General features: G+C 41.4%; 1 protein-coding gene across 4 annotated transcripts in view; it reads right to left on the bottom strand.

Moving 5' to 3' along the window:
- COLEC11 (collectin subfamily member 11) overlaps positions 1-16224 on the bottom strand; it is a 42608-nt gene extending 26384 nt beyond the window's left edge. Inside the window, exons 1-2 of one of the 4 annotated variants that reach the window (XM_034766442.1) lie at positions 14442-16224; positions 2172-2327 (exon numbers count right to left, since the gene is read on the bottom strand). In XM_034766442.1, coding sequence (XP_034622333.1) covers positions 2172-2301 — 130 coding nt within the window. In that variant the 5' untranslated portion in view covers positions 2302-2327; positions 14442-16224. The other 3 variants (XM_034766445.1, XM_034766443.1, XM_034766444.1) reach the window with 3 other exon arrangements.
- Positions 16225-20138: the final 3914 nt, after the last annotated feature.

Genomic DNA, 20138 nt, shown 5'->3' with positions numbered 1-20138 from the left:
TCAGTCCCTCGACAGTTTAGTTTGGGCATTGGTGGCTTTTAGTGATTTTACATTAAGCTTAGCAGGCCATTATGTGCCTCACTGAAATTGTACATCAATCACCCTCACCATGTCAATGGCTGTTTCTAATTAGGTGGAGTGAAAGCACTAAAGCATTCTGGTTTTCAGGCTTCCTCACTGTTTTATGGCTCGATTCCTGATTACCTTACTAAAAAAAAGAGGCCAGAATTATTGCTGGGAAAGTTCTACATTGTAATAATAGCAATTTTAGCATTTAGATGGCACTAAGTGCTTTATAAGCATTAACTAACTAATCCTCCCAAAACTACTGTGAGGTGATGAATGTGTGTACATAGAATTATCCTGATTAGACAAATGGGGAAATGAAAGGAGAAAGGCTAAGGAACTGGCCCACGGACACAGAGAAAGTCAACAACAGAACCAGGATTAAAGTTCCTCATTCCCCATGCTGCGTTCTGACCACTTGATCATTCGTCTCTATCACTAGGTCATGGGTAGGCAACCTATGGCACACGTGCCAAAGGCGGCACGCAAGCTGATTTTCAGTGGCACTCACACTGCCCAGGTCCTGGCCACAGCTCCAGGGGCCTCTGCATTTTAATTTAATTTTAAATGAAGCTTCTTAAACATTTTTAAAACCTTATTTACTTTACATACAACAATAGTTTAGTTATATATTATAGACTTATAGAACGAGACCTTCTGAAAACGTTAAAATATATTACTGGCACGCGAAACCTTAAATTAGAGTGAATAAATGAAGACTTGGCCCACCACTTCTGAAAGGTTGCCGACCCCTGCACTAGGTTATGCAATAATAAATTTGATAATGCTGTTATTTGTGTGACATCCATACTAAAGACAGCAGATGAATGGAAATAATTAAGGCTCAATCAAACCATGGATTGTCTGAATGCATCAAACTAACACTGCTCTACTTTTCATCCCCACCTCAGGTGTTAACATGGTTAAGAGTTCAGGGACCAGCCTATGAAAAGAAAACACTACCTTTTTTCTCAGGTCAGTGATCTGAAAACTCATGAGGTAAAGCATTTCTCAGTTGTGCAGTAAAAATAAGAGTTTTATTACTGGGCTTAACACTGGTGGCACCTATCTTAAATGAGTGACATCATCTGACAATAGAGGCACAACCACAAGAAAAACTGTAAGGTTTCATATGTAGATAAATTGTATAGTTTTTAAACAATGCAAGTTTGTCAGCTGATGATAGGTTAATTGTTCCTGATCTGTAGCTCACTGAGTCTCTTGCCATACACACTTATTGGAAATGGCACATATAACATTCTTATATACATCTCAGGCAAAATCCTGGCCCTATTGAAGTCAATGGGAGTTTTGCTATTGACTTCAATAGGGCCAAGATTTTGCACACACCCTTAATTCAGAACATTATGTATAATATTGGCAACCCATGCTATTGCTTCAGAACAATAATTAATTTAGACATGCTGTGCTATTTAAATTACGGATGCCAAGGTATTCCTTTACATGAAGAGACCAATATTTTGTCTTACCATCTGTATCAGGTAATATTCTTGGCCAAAATGTAGAGCAAATAGTAAGTGGCTTTATTTTCATACTCATACCTGGCCAAACTCTGAGAGGCATGGATTATTTAAGTCAATGGAAGTTGAAGGTGCTCAGCATTCTCAGAGTTTGCCACAAAGAAAGGTGTACTTCAGTTTAGCAAATATAGTTATTGATTACTTCCAAGTAGTCCCTCTCAAAGGGGCAATAAAGGCTTATAAACCGTTTTCTAGACAGTCAGAACACAGAGCCAGATTCTGCAACCTTTATGTACGTTGAGTACTACTCATGAGCATAAACCCACTGAAGTCGTCAGGAAAACCCATCTGAGTAACCAGGGCTACTCTTCATGAGTGGACTTTGCAGAATCAGGCCTGCAGTTTGTAACCATGTTGTTTTAATGGACACAAATCATGTTACAAACTGTGCTTGGCCATGTTTGGAAAATTATTTCAAATCCTACTATGGAAAGGGCAATTGTAAGGCACCTTGTAGAGATCTTAGTCCCTGCTAGAAATTGCATATGACTTGAAATTTGTTCAAATAAACCTGTAAGAAAAAAGGGATTAATATTTAGGCAGAGGGAAAGACTCAAACATTACCTTTGAGGCCTGGAACAAGAATCTGAACAGAGCAGGACTCTTCTGCAATATGTTGAGGATATCCAGATCTTAACAGTGACAGGAAGGCAAGGCTCATTAGAGTCACCAGAAAAAACAGATCTCTCTTCATAATGAGCCCTTGCAGGTCACTGACTCCTAAACAAAAGAATGAATAAACAGTCATAGGAATTCCAAAGGCTTCTAATAGTTTCTAAGAGCATGCAGTGTGGCACCACGAATGGAGTATTTTTGTGCATACTATAGCCTAAATAGCATGAAAAGAATGTGTACAGGTTGTATGCCTAATAAACATATGTTGTACAGTACGATAGGGTTTTATGGTCATTCAGCAGTTCCTTTTAAGACTACACTGGTTGAGGTAAAATTCAGAAGACAAATTAGGTAAAAAAGATGGGATTCTGAGTAAAATTCCCCTCTCTTCACAAAAAAAAAAAAAAAAGGGGGGGGGGGAGAAGACCATTGATAGGTAAGACTTATTTTCTATTTTCCATATCTGTCAATGGAAAAGATGCCCAGTAGAGGTGCGGTTACCATCAATGTCGAATGAAGAAATGTACCAGGGATTTACATGGAAAGATACAAATATCTGAGTTGACATCCCAAGGTAGGAGAATGCATAAATTTTACCTTTCACAGCTTTGATAGCTGCCACTGGTATCTTTATACTAGTTGATGCAAGAGCCCTTATTTAGAAATAAATCTTCAATTTCATCGTGGAGTGTAAATACACCAGAGTCTTTAATAAATCCAGGAGGTCCTCTACATCTGAGCAAGGTGAGTAACAACTTTGGAAAGAGACTTAAGACTAGTCTATTCTTGAAGTGCTACAGTGGCACAGCTTCATCAGTGCAGCCGCTCCGCTGTAGCATGTGTGGTGTAGATGCTCTATGCTGACAGGAGAGAGCTCTCCCGGCAGCATAATAAAACCACCTCCCCGAGAGGTGATAGCTATGTCGTGAGAGAAGCACTCCACCAACATAGCACTGTCCACACCTGCAGTTAGTTCGGTGTAACTTACATCTCTCAGGAGGTGGCTTATTCACACCCCTGAGTGACATAAGTTACACCAATATAAGTTGTAGTGTGTACAAGCCCTTAGCTCATTGAAATCACAGCCTCTTACAACTGTGTCAGTGAAACAGGCTTCATACTGTTATGCTGTGGGTAGACCTTTTGGTAAAAGAAACTGCCCAGAAATACAGTTTGATTGACTAGTCACCAAAAGCTGATCTAGGAGAGGACTGCAAAAATGCTCTTTCAGGAAAGAAAAGAATTATCACAGTCCTCCTTATTTCTTCCTTTGAGTAGCACTTTGTAATAGTAGGAGTAGGGAGAAAATGAAAACCAGATCAAAGTGTCAAGATATGGAGAAGATGTCTGTCACTAATACAGGTTCTTCTATGTAGCACTGCACACTGTGTGCAGGTTTATGGCTAGACTGAACAAATTGATATCAAGCTATCATGGGGGCAGCTCAAAAGATCAGTAATGGGACATGAAGTCTTTCACCCCATGCCATCAATTTAATTCTAGCCTAATGTGATTGTAATTGAAAGTCCCTGCCATTTGATTGCTGTATTCAGTAGCCAGTGTGAAAAGAGCAGGTGGTGTCAATCCAGTTACAGATGCAATTCACCATCAGAATTGGCACATTTGGTGGGAATCTCGGCAGCAAGGCTAAATACTGAATGAGCATACAGTCTGAATCACCCTCACAACGCTAATGGCTAAGATTTGACCCTGGTTACACTTCCACACAGAGGAATAAGAGCACAAAAGGGTCCCTTTATTCTCCCGCATGGGCTACCATATCCTGGGAGAGGTGAGAAGTCAGGGAACACTCAAGGAAGACAAGGCCATTGAAGAAAAGCTAAATGAATTCTATGCATCGGTTTTCACTACAGAGGATGTGAGAGAGATTCCACCCCTGAACCATTCATTTTAGGTGACAAATCTGAGGAACTGTCCCAGACTGAGGTGTCAGCACAGGAGGTTTTGGGATAAATTAAACAGTAATAAGTGACCAGGACCAGGTGGGATTCACCCAGGAGTTCTGAAGGATCTCAAATATGAAATTGCAGAACTACTAACTGTGGTATGTAACCTATTGGTTAAATTAGCCTCAGTACCAGAGATGACTGAAGGATAGCTTGTAATGCTGATTTTTTAAAAAGGATCCAAAGGTAATCCTGACAATAACAGGCTGGTAAACCTAATTTCAGTACCAGGCAAACTGGTTGAAACTATAATAAAAAACAGAATTATCAGACACATAGATGAACACAGTATGTTGGGGAACAGTCAACACAGCTTTTGTAAAGGGAAATCATGCCTCACCGCTCTATTAGAATTCTTTGAGGAGTCAACAACATATGAAGAAGGGTGATCCAGTGGATATAGTGTATTTGGACTTTCAGAAAGCCTTTGATAAGGTCCCTCATCAAAGGCTCTTAAGCAAAGTAGGCAGTCATGGGATCCGGGGAAAGTCATGGATCAGTAACTGGTTAAAAGATAGTAAACAAAGGGTAAGAATAAATGGTCAGTTTTCACAGTTGAGAGAGGTAAATAGCAGGGTCCCCCAAGGATCTGTGTTGGGACCAGAGCTGTTCGACATATTCAAAAATTATCTGCAAAAAGGGGTAAACAGTGAGGTGTCAAAGTTTGCAGATGATACAAAATTACTCAAGATAGTTAAGGCCAAAGCTGACTGCAAAGAGATATCTCAAAACTAGTCGATTAGGCAACAAAATGGCAGATGAAATTCAATGTTGATGTGCAAAGTCCTGCACATTGGAAAACATAATGCCAGCTATACATACAATATGATGGGGACTAAATTAGCTGTTACCACTCAAGAAAGAGATCTTGGAGTCATCATGGATAGTTCTCTGAAAACATCCATTCAATGAGCAGCAGCAGTCAAAAAACTAACGGAATGTTAGGAACCATTAGGAAAGAGACAGATAATAAGGCAGAAAATATCATAATGTCACTGTATAAATCCATGATGCACCCAGACCTTGACCACTGCATCAATTCTGGTTGCCCCAACTCAAAAATATATATATATTAGAATTGGACAAGGTACAGAGAAGGGCAACAAAAATGATTATGGGTATGGTACAACTTCCATATGAGGTGAGATTAAAAAGACTGGGACAATTCCATTTAGAAAAGAGGTGACTAAGAGGGGATATAATAGAGATCTATAAAATCATGAATGGTGTAGAGAAAGTAAGTGTTATTTACCCCTTCACATAACAAAAGAACCAGAGTGTCACCCAATGAAATTAATAGGCAGCACGTTTAAGGCAAACATAAGGAAGTACTCTTTCAGACAACACAGTCAACCTGTGGAACACATTGCCAGGGATGTTGTGATGGCCACATGTATAACTGGGTTCAAAAAAGAATTAGATAAATTCATGGAGGATAAGTCCATCAATGGCTATTAGCCAGGATGGTCAGGTACACAACCTCATGCTCTGGGTATCCCTAAAGCTCTGACTCCCAGAAGATAGGACTGGGCAACAGGGGATAGATCACTTGATAATTGCCCTGTTCCATTCATTCTCTCTGAAGCATCTGGCAACGGCCACTGTCAGAAGACAGTTTACTGGGTTCAGTGGACCATTTGTCTGACCCAGTTTGGACATTTCTTTGTTCTATAACCATCTTTTATGTATTTGAAGATTGCTATCATATCTCCCCTCAGCCTTCTCTTCTCTAAACATGCCCAGTTCTTTCAACCTTTTCTCACTGGTAATGTTTCCTAAACCTCTTATTTTAATTATTTCAAAAATAATCCCATCCTCTCCCCACTACCATCCTCCACCCCCCAAAAAGAAGGCAGTAGACTAGAAAAACTTTTCATACATGAAAGATTTAAGCAGGGTGATGTGGAATAAAATACAGGCTGGAGCATCATAGGAAAAGAGGAGTTAGAAAAAAACCAAGCAATACAATCAGGGACGCAAACACAACTTTAGAAAAACTTTTGTGACTTGTGGAACTTTAGGGAAACTATCTCAGCCACTGAGAACATTTTTACTCATTCAAGTTTCCAAATAACAGATCATTGTGAGACCATCAGAGAACCACGGAGGCAGAGACCTTCATTAGGAGAGCCTCCTGCAAAAACATTGTTGAACTTACCAGAGGCCAGATTAAGGCAAGGCCCAACAAGCACTTTGTACTCCAGATCTTTGGTGAGTGGAGTCAATACCTGAACCAACCGATACAATAAGATAGCTAAAAGGTTGTCTGTTCCTGCATATTCTTGAAGTCAAGTGATGATATCTAAGTTTCATTCTATCCTTCATGACTGTGAGGGAAGGCTTGGAAATGTGACCTGAGTATAACTGAGGCAGTGACATCTACCTGACTCCGCAGATAGCCTAAAATCATGTAAGAGGTGTGAACTGCTCTCACCCATCTTAAATGGGTTGTTGGTGCTGAAATCTGCTGCTCTTTGGGCAGCCCCACTGTCACCATCCCAACAGGGGAATCTGGTGGAACAAAGGGTGAGTGTTCCTGTCATCTCATTATGCTTTTACTTGGGTGGCGTCAAGTGATGCCCCCATTCTCTCTCTCTCTCTCACACACACACTCTCTCTCTCCTCACCTCAGTGAGTGGGAGCTGAGTTTTCCTGCCTCTGGAACGGATGATGCCCACCTGAAGAGAGGGAGTTGTGGTTCAGGATGAGGGGAGGAGGCCCCAACCAACCCAAATAAAAGTGATGGTGGGCCCCTGTTCCAGCATGTCACACCGCTCATGTAGATGGCCCCTGCAACTACCATCCCAGAGTGGGATGAGGCCACAGCATGGGGACAGGGCCACAGTATGGGGTTGGTCCTTGGGGAATCCACGTAAGGATGGGCCTGTGGTCCCAATTTGCCTTAAATTGTCCTTGGAACTGACAACAATGAGTCTGCCCAACGACAGCCATAGAATTAAGAGTCTTAGAATAAAATCTGTGCTGACTGGAGCCACTGCCTGGACAATAGGGCAAGTAAAAGATTGTCTGTTCCTGTATATTCTTGAATTTAGGGTTTGCATAAACCTACAGAAATTCCTATTACAATGAATGTCCTCTGCCTTTCAAGAACTGTGAACAAATTTGCCATTTTAGTCATTGCTGCTGGCTCGTAGATCCAGTTCTCCAAAGCATGTACAAGTCCAATGTTCCCTCTAAATTTTTCCATCCATGTGTGGAATGAATATAGGCACCAATATTGAGGTAACGTGCGGGTGTGCGCCACCAGTAGAAGCAAAAACCCTAGATATAATATATATTTTTTAAAAGTTACCATAGGGATAATTACTCCAGCCAGGACAGGTTAGGCATTTTAGAACTCACTACTCAACTAATTAAATTTAAGCATGAGAGAAATAAAATTATGAAATGCATAGACTAGCCAAAGAATAAAATTACAGAGAATATATGTGCATTGCAGAAAGTACCAAGAAGTAACAACAACACAAGTATGTGTTGGGAGGTGAGTGTGTCAGAGACAGTGTATCAGAGACAGTGTGTGTGCGTATGCATGAGAGAGAGAGAGAGAGACACACACACACACACGCATGCACACAGAGAAGGACAGATTGTGTGAGTGCTGGCTGCTGGGGAAGTCTATGGGAGACCATGCATTGTTTCTTTAAGGCACTCACACCAGAAGTCTCAGACTGCAGCAGCTGAGCTCTCCTACTCCTGAGCCCTGTCCCCAGCTCTGTGGAGATGGGGTACATGGGCAGGAGGAAAGCGGGGAGAGGGGGACACCCTGACATCATCCCCTACTCTGCACAGCAAGCAGGAGGATACTGGGAGCAGCTGTCCAGGAGCTCCAAGCCAGAGGAGCAATGCAGCTGCAGAGCAGCAGGGGGAGGGGCACTTGAACATGTTGCCGCTGTGCACAGCTCTGTTAACAAAGTGCACAGCCCTTGATTCACTCCTGGGCAGCCACACAACGGTGCAGTGTAGAGGGAACGCAGCGTACAACCATTCTGATTATGAAACTAGAGGCGAGCCCAAGCTGGAAAGTTCAAATACAGATCCGGATTTCAATTTTCCCAGGATTTTGAGGCATTTCAGATATAGTGATTTATTGGTGCATTCTGCAGACATAGGGGCCAAACACAAAGTTTAGATTCAGCTTTAACATTTGACATGTTCTGATGCAGGGTTTTGATTCCCACCTGTCTCTTATTGTAATTATTTTTAAAAGGGAAATAAGAGCAACTAATGTTAATGTATTGAAAAAGATTAACTAGTAAAATTGTTTAAATGATGGTGAGTGGATCATTTTCATACATAGTTATGCTTGGAAATTAAATGCTAATGGTTGGCTTAAAAGGTTTGTGTGATGGGCTGCAAAGACAAAAATGAGACATGAATAAATATCTAAATGTCAATGCTACATATTTCTGTAAATAGGAACATAACTGTTGGTGTCATTAACCAACTGTAAACTCCATTAATTAACTGTAAACTCTACAACACAAGAAGAAGGGAAAAGGTTTTGTCAAAAATATAACACACTTTGAACTCTGCTGCTGAAGAACCATAAGGTTTGTGGAAGAAGGCAAAAGAGTAAATCTAAGCTGATGTGAAGTTTGGGAAGGCTAATTGCCTCATAGGAAGTCATGGGTTACTCCATAGATACATTTAACTCTGCCTCAACAGAGCTATTCTGCCAACACAGAGCTTGTGAGGTTCAGACCTGGGTGCATATATGGCTCCCCTTGCCAAAACTTGAAGAGGTTGACTAGTTTCTCAGGAAAAATAATGTTTTTAAAACAATGGACCAAATGTATTCCTGGTGTGCTCCAACTGAAGTCAATGGAATTATACACCTCTACCCCCATATAACGCGACCCGATATAACACGAATTCGGATATAACGTGGTAAAGCAGCACTCTGGGGGGGCGGGACTGCGCACTCTGGCAGATCAAAGCAAGTTTGATATAACACGGTTTCACCTATAACACTAAGATTTTTTGGCTCCCGAGGACAGCGTTATATCTGGGTAGAGGTTATTAGGATAAGTTTATTCTACTAAATGTGAGCTGAAGATGTAAAGATTTTACATGATATAAAGAAACAAGTATATAATTTTATTTCATTTCTCATTAATTATTGGTTATTGATTGCTATATATGTTACATAATATTTCTCTCAGAATATCATACTCATGGTCTCAGTCAGATGACAAGATCCCTGATACTTGTTCACATGCAGCAAGGTTTTCAAACGTGGTCCATGATTTTGGGTGCCCACCTTGAGACACATTGGATCTAATTTTCAATTATGCTGAGCACCCAAACTTCCCCGAGGGTTCAATTATAAGTGCTCAACGCTTCTGAAAACCAGGTCCCCTCATTGTCTCAGGTATGCCCTAACCCTGTAAAAATGACTGCATGTGACCTTGGTACTGAAGCCAGTTGCACTTATTTGTAGGAACCAAGAGAGTGAGGCACCCTAATTTAGTGGACGCTTTTGAAAATATTGGCCATAAATTGGCATAAAGGTTGTTTCTTTATTGTGTAGCAAGATCAGGGGAGAGCTGTGTGAAATTCACTTTCAGCTGGATGGGATCTACATTGTTACCAACCCCAAGTATTCAAAAATCATGAGTCAAGCTGCAAAGAATCATGATTTTAAAAAAATCTCATGATTTTTAGGCCAATTTATTTTAGTTTGTCCTTGATTTCTGAGCCTTTAGGGTGCATGCAGGTCATATTTACAAGCTTCTCTACAACCCCAAGCACTATAAACTTATACTTTAAAAAACAAATGAAAGCTGAGATTCTCTAGGAGCCAGGGCTTTCAAAAAATACCAAATATTTCAATTCTCACAATAAAATCATGAGAGTTGGCAACCCTTCCATATCGCTGTAATGGCTTAAACACCAGGATATTAATAAACTAAGCCCTTCTACTCTGGAATCCTCCCCAAATGGCTGCACAGGGAAACGTCATCCACAGCTACCAGCAGCTTCCTCCTTTCTACATGCAGAGAGTTCTAGCTCAAGTTCTGGGCTCAAGCGCAGTAATATGGCACCACAGAGAGGTGATCTAGCAGGTAACCCACTCCTAAATTATTTAAGGCTTTAGAGGTTAAAACCAACACCTTGAGCTCTACTCACACTCAGTGCAGGTTATATAGGGTGCTGTCCCTTTTTAATATCTGTACTGGCTCTTCTCTCAGCTGGCCCTTTCTGGGTTACCTAGGGAGGTGGTGGAATCTCCTTCCTTAGAGGTTTTTAAGGCCTGACTTGAAAAAGCCCTGGCTGGGATGATTTAGTTGGGGATTGGTCCTGCTTTGAGCAGGGGGTTGGACTAGATGACCTCCTGAGGTCCCTTCCAACCCTGGTATTCTATGAATTCTGCCATGCTCCTACCAACTTCTTGTATGCATTTTATGAGATCCTTCTCTTCTGTGATTCGGTCTAGAAGGTTACTTGCAGTGACCCCATTAATGACAAAAGTGTCAAACACCAGAGAGAGAATGATGCTGTTGCCTGCTGGTTAGGGCACCCTCCCTGGGAGGTAGAGGACCCTGGGGACCCCTACTCCAATCGCTCTTTCATTATTTATCCACAATGGAATGGTTTCAACAGGAGAGAATGAGGGAGCCCCCACATCAGAATATTCCAAAGTCCAATGGTTAGAGCACTCTTAAGAGACCCCTTGTTCAAATCCTCTCTCCTTCTGGTAAGGGGGGGGGGGCAAAATTAAACCTGGGTCCCCACATCCCAGATGAGTGCTTTAACTGCGAGGCTAAGAGTTATAGAGGTGGGGACCACCACCTCCTCTTCCCCGTTTTGTGTGGAGAGCCTAACTCAATCCCACAAAAAATAGCTTAGGTGCCTAAGCCACCTGGAGTCAGGAGGCACATTCCCGTTCGTGTAATGCTAAGCAAAGCTAGGCATCTCCCTGCAGTCTGGACTTAGGTGCCTCTCTCCCCCCTCAACATTTCCCCATGGCTAATTTAGGCAGTTCCCCCTCACCTAGCATGCTGGCTTTTTGAGATGGTATTGGTAGGCATCTCTGTCCCCCCCATGTGTTGTATAGGAAACCTAGATGTCCAACTCAGGCTTTGTGGATCAGTGTTGTTCCTTCATTTTCTAGGCTCTGGGATGCTCAGCATTGGTACCCCTAAGTCCCTTTAGGATCTCACCCTTCATGGCATTTTGAAAAGCACAATTGGGAGTTAGGCTCCTAGGTGCTTTTGAAAATCCCACTATACACCTAATTACAACTTTAGAATCCTAAATACCTTTAAAAATCTGTCCCTCAGTCTCTCTGTCCTTCAGTTCCCCTTCTGTAAAATGGGGATAACACTTCCCTACCTCACAGGCAGCGGCGGCTCCAGGCACCAACGCTACAAGCGCGTGCCTGGGGCGGCAAGCCGCGGGGGGCGGCCTGCCGGTCCCTGCGAGGGTGGCAGGCAGGGTGCCTTTGGCGGCTTGGCTGTGGGAGGTCCGCCGGGCCCGCAAATTCGGTGGCAATTCGGCGGCAGGTATGCCGAAGCCGCGGACCTCCTGCAGGCAAGTCACCAAATCCGCGGGACCAGGGACCTCCCGCAGGCAGGCCGCCGAAGGCAGCCTGCCTGCCGTGCTTGGGGCGGCAAAAAAGCTAGAGCCGCCCCTGCTCACAAGGTGATTGTGAAGATCACGTTAAAGATGGTGAGGTGCTCATCACTATAGGATCTGGAGGCCACAGAAGTACCTTAGTTCGATAGAAGTGAATCCATGATAAGCATTGGGATTTGACACTGCCTATGAGCAAACATGGTTTTCCAAACACAGATGAAGTTTTCAACTGCTAACATTTCAGAGGCTGGCTAGTTTGCAGGTGGCTGATGACTAGAGTTGGGCTAATTTTCTGAGTTATTTGGGGGCTGGTAAAGGGTGGGTGGGAGAGTAGAACAGAGTATTTTTCCCCACACAGAAATTTGACCAAAAAATGGAAAAAAAATATTTTTGTGGACAATCTCCTTACGAAGTGTTGAGTTTTTGGCAAAACTGAAAGTTTTGGGGCAAAATCAAGAGATGTAATGCCTCTGGGGAGTTGTAGTATGCTCCTCGTGTCCCCATTCTCTTCTATGGGCCAAGGTCACCAGGTGGACTACATCTCCCATAATGCACAGGTTTACCTCTGCAAAAGGGTGATGTAGTATAGGAGATGTAGTGCAGCTAGGGATCCCAGACCATAGAGAAGAATGGGGATTTGCAGCAAACTACAACTTCCATTTTTAGCCAAAATACTTTTAAGTTTTGGCTTAAATATTTTGGTTAAAAAGAAAACTAATGAAATTTTCCACAGAAAAGACACTTTACAAAAAAAGTTGTGTCAAAACCCCCTGTCCAAAAAAAGTTTAAACTGAAAACTTTTGAGCAATCCCTATGTAGAGTAAAAATGAAGTTTTTAAAGCTACATGAATTCACTCAGAGAGATTTCAACATGGTAGCCCCACTACAAGTTATGTGATAGGACTCTGCTGCTTCCACAATGCAGTTTTGTATTGGTCATCAGGCAAAGTCACAGGTTTGGCTATGAATCTGGATTATGACTTGCATACTCCTATTAAAAGTGTTAGTGATACAGAACACGCTATTTTTAGGTGACTCTATGTTGGCAGATGTTCACATCTAGGGTGAATTTTCTAAAGACAATCAAACATTCTTAAAGGGACGTAGTCAACGTAAAAAACCCACAAACAAAAGCCACCCACTTCTTGTCAGAAACATTTTTTTTTAATCTCTTATTTGTATTACAGCAGTGTCTAGAGACCCTAACCAACATCGGCACTGCATTATGTCACACACTGAATAAACACAGTAAAAGTCAGTCTCTGCCCCAGAAGCTTACAAGTAATCCTTCAGGTTACTATTAATGAAAAGATTATGGAAGAAAATATTCACAGAATCAACTACAGGATCAGAGCCACAATATCATCATTTTGCCTGGTATCTGTTTCAGTTCTAATCAAAATCAGTTGGATTTCAAAGCATTAAAATTAAAATGCAATACCTTTTTAAGAATATACATTTAGGCATCTTGATCAAAATTTTACAGACATTTTTAATAAGTGATATCATAGAAAGATTGGGCATTTGATTAATAAAAATGACATCGATGATCTTTTCTTTAAATCAATGGTTGGTTTACACCCTCCAATATCTTTACTGCTTTAAATGAGCATGCTCGTAAATATGAAATATCTAACACCAAAATACTCCAAAAACCAGCTGCTGAGAATGGAAAAATTGCTATTATCTTTCAGTTACATTTTCAGAGTAACTAGTGACTAGTAATTTGTAATCATTTAATCTCAGGAGTTTCTTTTATTTCTTTGTATGAGAAGTGAAAAATAAAGTGGTGCATTTCACTTCTCTAATTAGATACTCAATTTTATAAGAAACGTTTCCCCTCCCAAACCTCACAGCCAATATCCACATCTATAAGCTGCATATATATGAACCTTTCATTTTAATAAAGTTTCCCTTTAAACAATATACCATTAATCCCAGTCCTAATTATCCTTGACTCAATCTCTACTGAGTTACCCCTTTACTAGCCATTGGTGTATTCTGTCATTATTGGATCCTCTACAGTCTACTTCGGTATGACACCACTGCCACATGTCTTCTAACATTTGCTTTGGGGGCTATATTATAAACTCATCTTTCGTAATAGATGAAGACATCCTGGTGCCCCAGAACAGACAGAGAGACTGAGAAATGTGTTTAGCATTTCTAGTCTTACGTGGCTATATTGATTATGTTATGAAGAATCACAGCCAGTTCTCTCCTGCCACTCTGGCAATTAAATCATGTGTGTTCTAACCAGACAAACATGCTATGCTAAAATTACTAAAATCAGAACCAGTGGCTATGAAAAGTTAATATATTTCAATTTCAGTTGTTAAAATCAAAACAAAAATTTAAAAAAAATCTTATTTTAATTCACTTTCTCTTGCTCAGAAGTATCTTTGACACTCTTACAAACCCCAAGTTAAACAGCGATTTTTTTTAGCTAAATCAGGCTTTTGCAAGCAGTAAGGTCCACATTCTCTCTCAGAATACAGTACATCAAACTTTGTTTCTTATCCTGCACCTAACCCACACCAGTTGTCAGACATACTTTGAATGTTGCCACTCACATGTCCAGTATCTATCTTACATCCAGACTTTTTCCTCCTTACATGCTTCTAATCAGTAAAACCACAAAAGTCTCTCCTACCTTATGATTGCTGAGAAAATGGGGACTGCAGAGCACACTCTGCCTGCAGGGAAATTGCACAGATGACCCTCATGCTGCTGTTTACAGAAATCTGACAGTTTTTAATTTGAAAAGATGTTGTCTTTTGCTTTTGGACAGTTCAACAAATCAGACAGAACAGTTGCAAGTGTTATCTGTAAACAACTTCCTGTTTGAAATAGATCAGCTGTCCTGCAGCACAATAATTAGAAAAGAAGTGTGGGAAAACTGAAGAGGTCTATGATGTAAGCTGCTTATTTTGGGAATGTACTTTTTTGGGAATGCATTCTCACTGTCCCCTCCCCCTCACTAACAGAGAACCCCTTTGTAACCATTTAGATCCAACTAACCACATACACATTTGCACCAGAACACAACTTTTCCTGCATTGCTTTAATTTCAGCAGCTGATATTCAAAAGATGGTGAGTCAAGGGTCCTACTAAAATTCCAATGTATGTAATTAATACATTCTTTGCCTACCCCAATTTCCCCTATTTTTGCAACTGGCTACAGTATTTTTCACTTCTGGAGTAAAGCATGCCACTGTTTAAAGAGCAAAAGCTCCACACACTGCACAATAATGTAAATACTCAATTCTCCACATGGCTGCTCTCTTCCAAGCCTTTCTGTTTTCTTTACCCATATGGAACTACCCATTGACAAAGGGAAGTTCCATGCCTGTTGAGGGAGTAGAACATTCAGAAATTCTGCAGTATAACTCCTGAATTGGTCTATTATGTTGTTGCTGTTCACTCTTAAACAGTTGTCACACTTTAACCCTTCGGTATATAATGGCACTTCAGTGCAGAGAGAAGTAATTTATACATACTTTAAGCATCAGATTTTCCCCCCATGGTCCTAAAGGAACACCCAAAAAGTCACCTTGCCAATGGGAATCCTCAGGTGTTCTGAAGTCATTGTCGCTGGCTCTCCTACCCTCCGCACAGGCGGCACATCAGGGACGATCAGAGACAAGTCCATTGCATTCTGACTGATCTTAGCCATTGTTGGACAGATGATCAAGGAGGACATAAAAGGTGACTTAGACACCTTTGTCTCCCTTCCCACTACACCTGCACAAGCTTTGTCAAGCTCATGCTTTGCACAGCTCAGGATCATGTGCATTTTTGTACAGTCAGTATCACTAACAAAGCCCTTAGGGAGCCATCTGGATGTGCAAAGGCAGATTCATTAAAAAAACCTACTCCCCCCTTTTTGTCACCACAACCAACAACTGTGGCCCACATTATACGAACAATTAACTAGTCTCTAACAAAGGGCTCGTACATTTGTTAGTAACTTGCAAATGTAAAGTTTCTTACAGAAAAATCAACTGCACAGCTAGAGTTAAAAGTCTGAACAGCTTTTTCCATTATAAATGTAGATCCTTGGGGTTTAATCTCTTGGCTATTTAATTTCCACATTAGGCTGGAACCTGGCAAACAACCCACTTTTTTTTATTATTATTCAATAATTGACTAGATGATGGTAAAATTATGTCAGTGCAAAAGCTCAAAGAGAGGGGACATACAAATGTAAATGTAGAAAGGCCACAATGTCAAATTAAGGGTCTAATCCTATTTACCTTTACTTACGTAAGAAGTGCCACTGACTTCAATGACAATAAAGGGGCAATTAGCATTACACAGAATTGGGTCCAAATAGCAATGCTCCCAATAGAATGCTAAGGAAACTGTTTGACATAGAGAATGCAGCAAAATGAATTCAGTTCAAGTCTTTGAAGATCGTGTTTGAAGAAGCAATGCAACATATATTTACATACATATTTAAATCTCCCTACATAAAGACAACTTTGAGAGACAAGAAGGGAAGTATAAAGAGAATCAAAAATCTTTGAAGAAAGTTAGCAGCAAAGGAGATATTAAACATTAAGGGATTTACAAGTAAATAACAATATAGAAAGATTGAATAAAAGAAGCAAAAAAATTTTTTTTTAAATCAAAGAGTGCTAAGGGGAAGACCAGGCACTGTAATGAGAATGCATTCCTGAGTGCTTTTTTCCCAAGAAAAGGGGGAAAAAAGAAAGAGAAACCATTAATGACTTTGGTTCATTTAAGGAGAAAGAAATGGTTTCTCTAACGGAGAGGTAAGGGCAGATTTCCTAGCAGGAAACGAGAAGAAGAAAAAATAATCAAACAAAACCACTTGAAAGCTGGAAGGTGCTTTTCCCAAAAATCACCGGGAGTTCACCCTGCACATGGAATAAAGGATGGGCCCCTAAACCCACTTCTTAAAATAAATAAATAGAAAAGACTGAGGGTGATCTTAACCCAGTTGAAACGACTCCCACTGAAGTCAATGGAGTGCAGGATCACACCCTATGGAGAAAGTTCTGCCTAGGGAACAAAACCCATCAACCACTTTCAACTATTTAAAATAATAAATCAAACAGTTTTAACCACGATGCCCCTGGTGAGAGCGTCACAAATACAATTCCAGTACTTCAGAGAGTAGCAACTGTTCCCTCTATTCTTCTGTGGGCACTCAGCACCACACAAAGGGGCAGGGAGGAGAGGCAGCAGCTCTGTGATCCTGCCCTCCTGTGCAGCAGCTCGCTCGTGGTGCAGCCAGTGCAGAACCCCTGCCCTTTGGGCCATTCAGAAAAGGAATGTACCGTCTTGTGCTCACCCTGTGGCAGTGCAAATCTATGCTACTCTTCATTTGGGCCAGTATCTAAACACACTTTGGCCCTACATGAAGCAGATAGGAAAGCACTGTAATAGACAAGAATGGCAATACAGGAAATAGACAATAGCAGGTAGAGCAGGGGTTCTCAAACTGGGGGTCACGAGCTGTCAGCCTCCACCTGAAACCCCGCTTTGCCTCCAGCATTTATAATGGTGTTAAATATATAAAAAGTGTTTTTAATGTATAAGAGGGAGTCACACTCAGAGGTGTTCTATGTGAAAGGGGTCACCAGTAGAAAAGTCTGAGAACCACTGAGATAGAGGGCTATTCAGAGCCAAGAAAAATCTGGGGATAAATCTGGGACCCTACCCTCTGAGGATCTTAGAACATTTCATAAGCATTAATACACCTGTGAGATAAGTATTATCATCCCCATTTTATGATGGGAAACAATCAAAGCTGATCTACATTAGTATTCCCACCATTGCTACCAACACGGATCTATAAACATGGAAAATATCAGAAGGAAAAGGTTAATGTAACAACCACTGAATTTTAAGGCCAGATTTATAAAGGTATTGAGGTGCCTACAGCTGCAGATTGAATATCCACCTATCTTCAATTTTAGGCACCTCAATACCTTTATAAATCTTGCCCTCACGGTATGTCAGCACAGCAAATTCCCAGCATGATTATACAGACACGATTGATAGCTCAAGCACATCTCACTAAAAATAGCAGTGTGGCCACAGCGGCAGCTCAGCCCAGTCACCCAGGTACGATCCCATGTGACCCCAAGTGCGTATTGAGATGGCTAGTTCAAGCCGCCACCAGCACATTGCTATTTTTAGCGCACTAGCTCAAGCAGAGCTAACATGTGTCTGTCTACCCATGATGGGAAGCACCTGCACAACTGCTGTGCAGACATACCCACAGTCTCTCCCTTGCTGCTCTGGAGACAAATCAAATCTGAGTCAGAGACACAGAGGGACGTGCTTCCTCCTGAAGAGCTTGCCAGTGCAATACTGTCCACAGTTGAGAGCGCTTGCTGGCTAAACAGTAAATTTATCATTTAACTGTAACTATAGCAACTTGTTGCAAAGCCCATAAAAGAGAGAAACTTGATTGCAGTAATTAATGGGGTGGTGTGGATCTGTGCATTTGCGTGCTGTGAGGAAGGAAATCTTCCAGTAAGAAACTTTCCTCTTCTAGGTCACAAGAGAGTCCACAAACCTAAACAATGGCTAGAGGAAGCAGTTAGGCTCAACTTTGTGTAGGGAACAACTTACCAGGAGACGTTGAGTGTCAATTCTTCCCCTGCTCCCCTCTTACTCTGGGACAGTGTAATGTAAGTTACTGCAGCACTTTTCAGGGTGCTACTTATTCCTCTGTCCTATCTGTCCAATTCTAGTAATCAGTGCAAGAGGGACAAGGGGAGACATGCCAAAGCTACAGCTCTACCCACTTCCTCAGCATGAGAACCACTTCCATGGATCCTGTTTACCCAACTTGTGGCCAAAGGTGCAATTGAGGCAGTGTGGCCAGGAAGGGGGCAGTCTCCTTACCTGCTCAGCCATGTTACAGCTAAGGACAATCTAGGCTACTGGGATTTCATTAGAGTGGGATTGTGCCAGTTTTTAAACCTAATATAAATTATTTGTAAACCATTTATAACATTCTAATTCAGCTCCAAGGTTCTGCAAGCTTTCTAAAATGAAGAGGATGTAGTTAGGGCACTAGCATAGGATTTAGTAAGAGCAAGGTCTCCCATGTATCCTTGGGCAAGTCACTTAAAGCACAAGGGATAATAGCACTTCCCTATCTCACAGGGGAACAGGGTGGGAATAATGAGTTTATAAATTGTGAGATGCTGACATTACAGTACTAGTGGGCAACTAGAATGCTGAGAGTGAGGCCTGCACATCTGAACTGCAATACGTAGATGTACTAATCTTTGAACATGTTGCTCTGTCACAAGTTTTCTGTAAGAGACAAGGTCTCCCCACACACACTTAACCCACTCCACCTTAACGAGTAGGCAAGCTACCAGCTGATGAGATTGCAAAGGGTTACTGACTCAACCAGCAATTTTGATCACAGAGGAGGAGAACCCCATTACTAGCCTGCCTGTGAACATGCTGCCTTCCCAAATATCAACCTCAATTGTCAGGCAAGTGTCTGCCCACTTTCTATCACAGTGGGCAAGCTATGTCTAAGATTTCCAAAGGGGTCCACACCTCCATTTAGGGGCCTGCCCACGAAAGGAAAAAAAAAAAAAAAAAAAGGTTGCAAACCACTGCTCTAAAGATGTTTTAAGGAGAGAGGTGCTACTCTTGATCCTTGTAGCAAGACTGTCCAACAGATGGCTCAGAAACCAAATTCAACCTGCTTGTATTTGTGGCCTTTGGGACATTTGTTTTTATTAATAATGGACGCTACATTCTGAAGTTTCTAGGCTGCTAAAAGCCTTCCAAATATGAACCAATGCAGTGATGCTGTTGTGAGTCTACAGGCAGCTTCAGACAATGTTAGGGCTCCTGTCTTCTATTAAGTTAATTGGAGCATAAAATTTGAAGTCTAAAACACTTCATTAGACATCACTAATCGTCTTAGTGAATGAAATGAAAAAGGGATTGGATTAAAACCAAGGAGATAAGAATTTTAAGTTACTGCAGGGAAGAACAGGAGACAGACATGAAAGAGGGAAGTAGTGATGGTGGGTATATTTTCCTCAATTGACACTGTATTAACTGGCACTTATTCAAGCCAATTCCACCCTTGATTCCTGTACATTTCCCTCAGATAATCAGTGAGCATCATGTGCTTAGATGGTAGCATATAGTCAAATTTATACCCCATAAACTACCACCACAGTTAGAAGTAGAGTTTGGCCCTCTCCACTGAAGGCAAGATAGTGCCCTATACACTCCAGGCACCAGGGGGTGGGGGGGGATGATGAAAGGGGAAAAAAAAAAAAAAAAACACTAACACCCACAAAAATGCTGAGGAGTTCCCTTGCTGCTGCAGAA

This window comes from Trachemys scripta, chromosome 3, assembly GCF_013100865.1.
Source record: "Trachemys scripta elegans isolate TJP31775 chromosome 3, CAS_Tse_1.0, whole genome shotgun sequence".
Lineage (NCBI taxonomy): Eukaryota > Metazoa > Chordata > Testudines > Emydidae > Trachemys > Trachemys scripta.
Note: the sequence above shows the minus strand (reverse complement) of the source record. Positions and strands in the feature narration are given on the sequence as shown.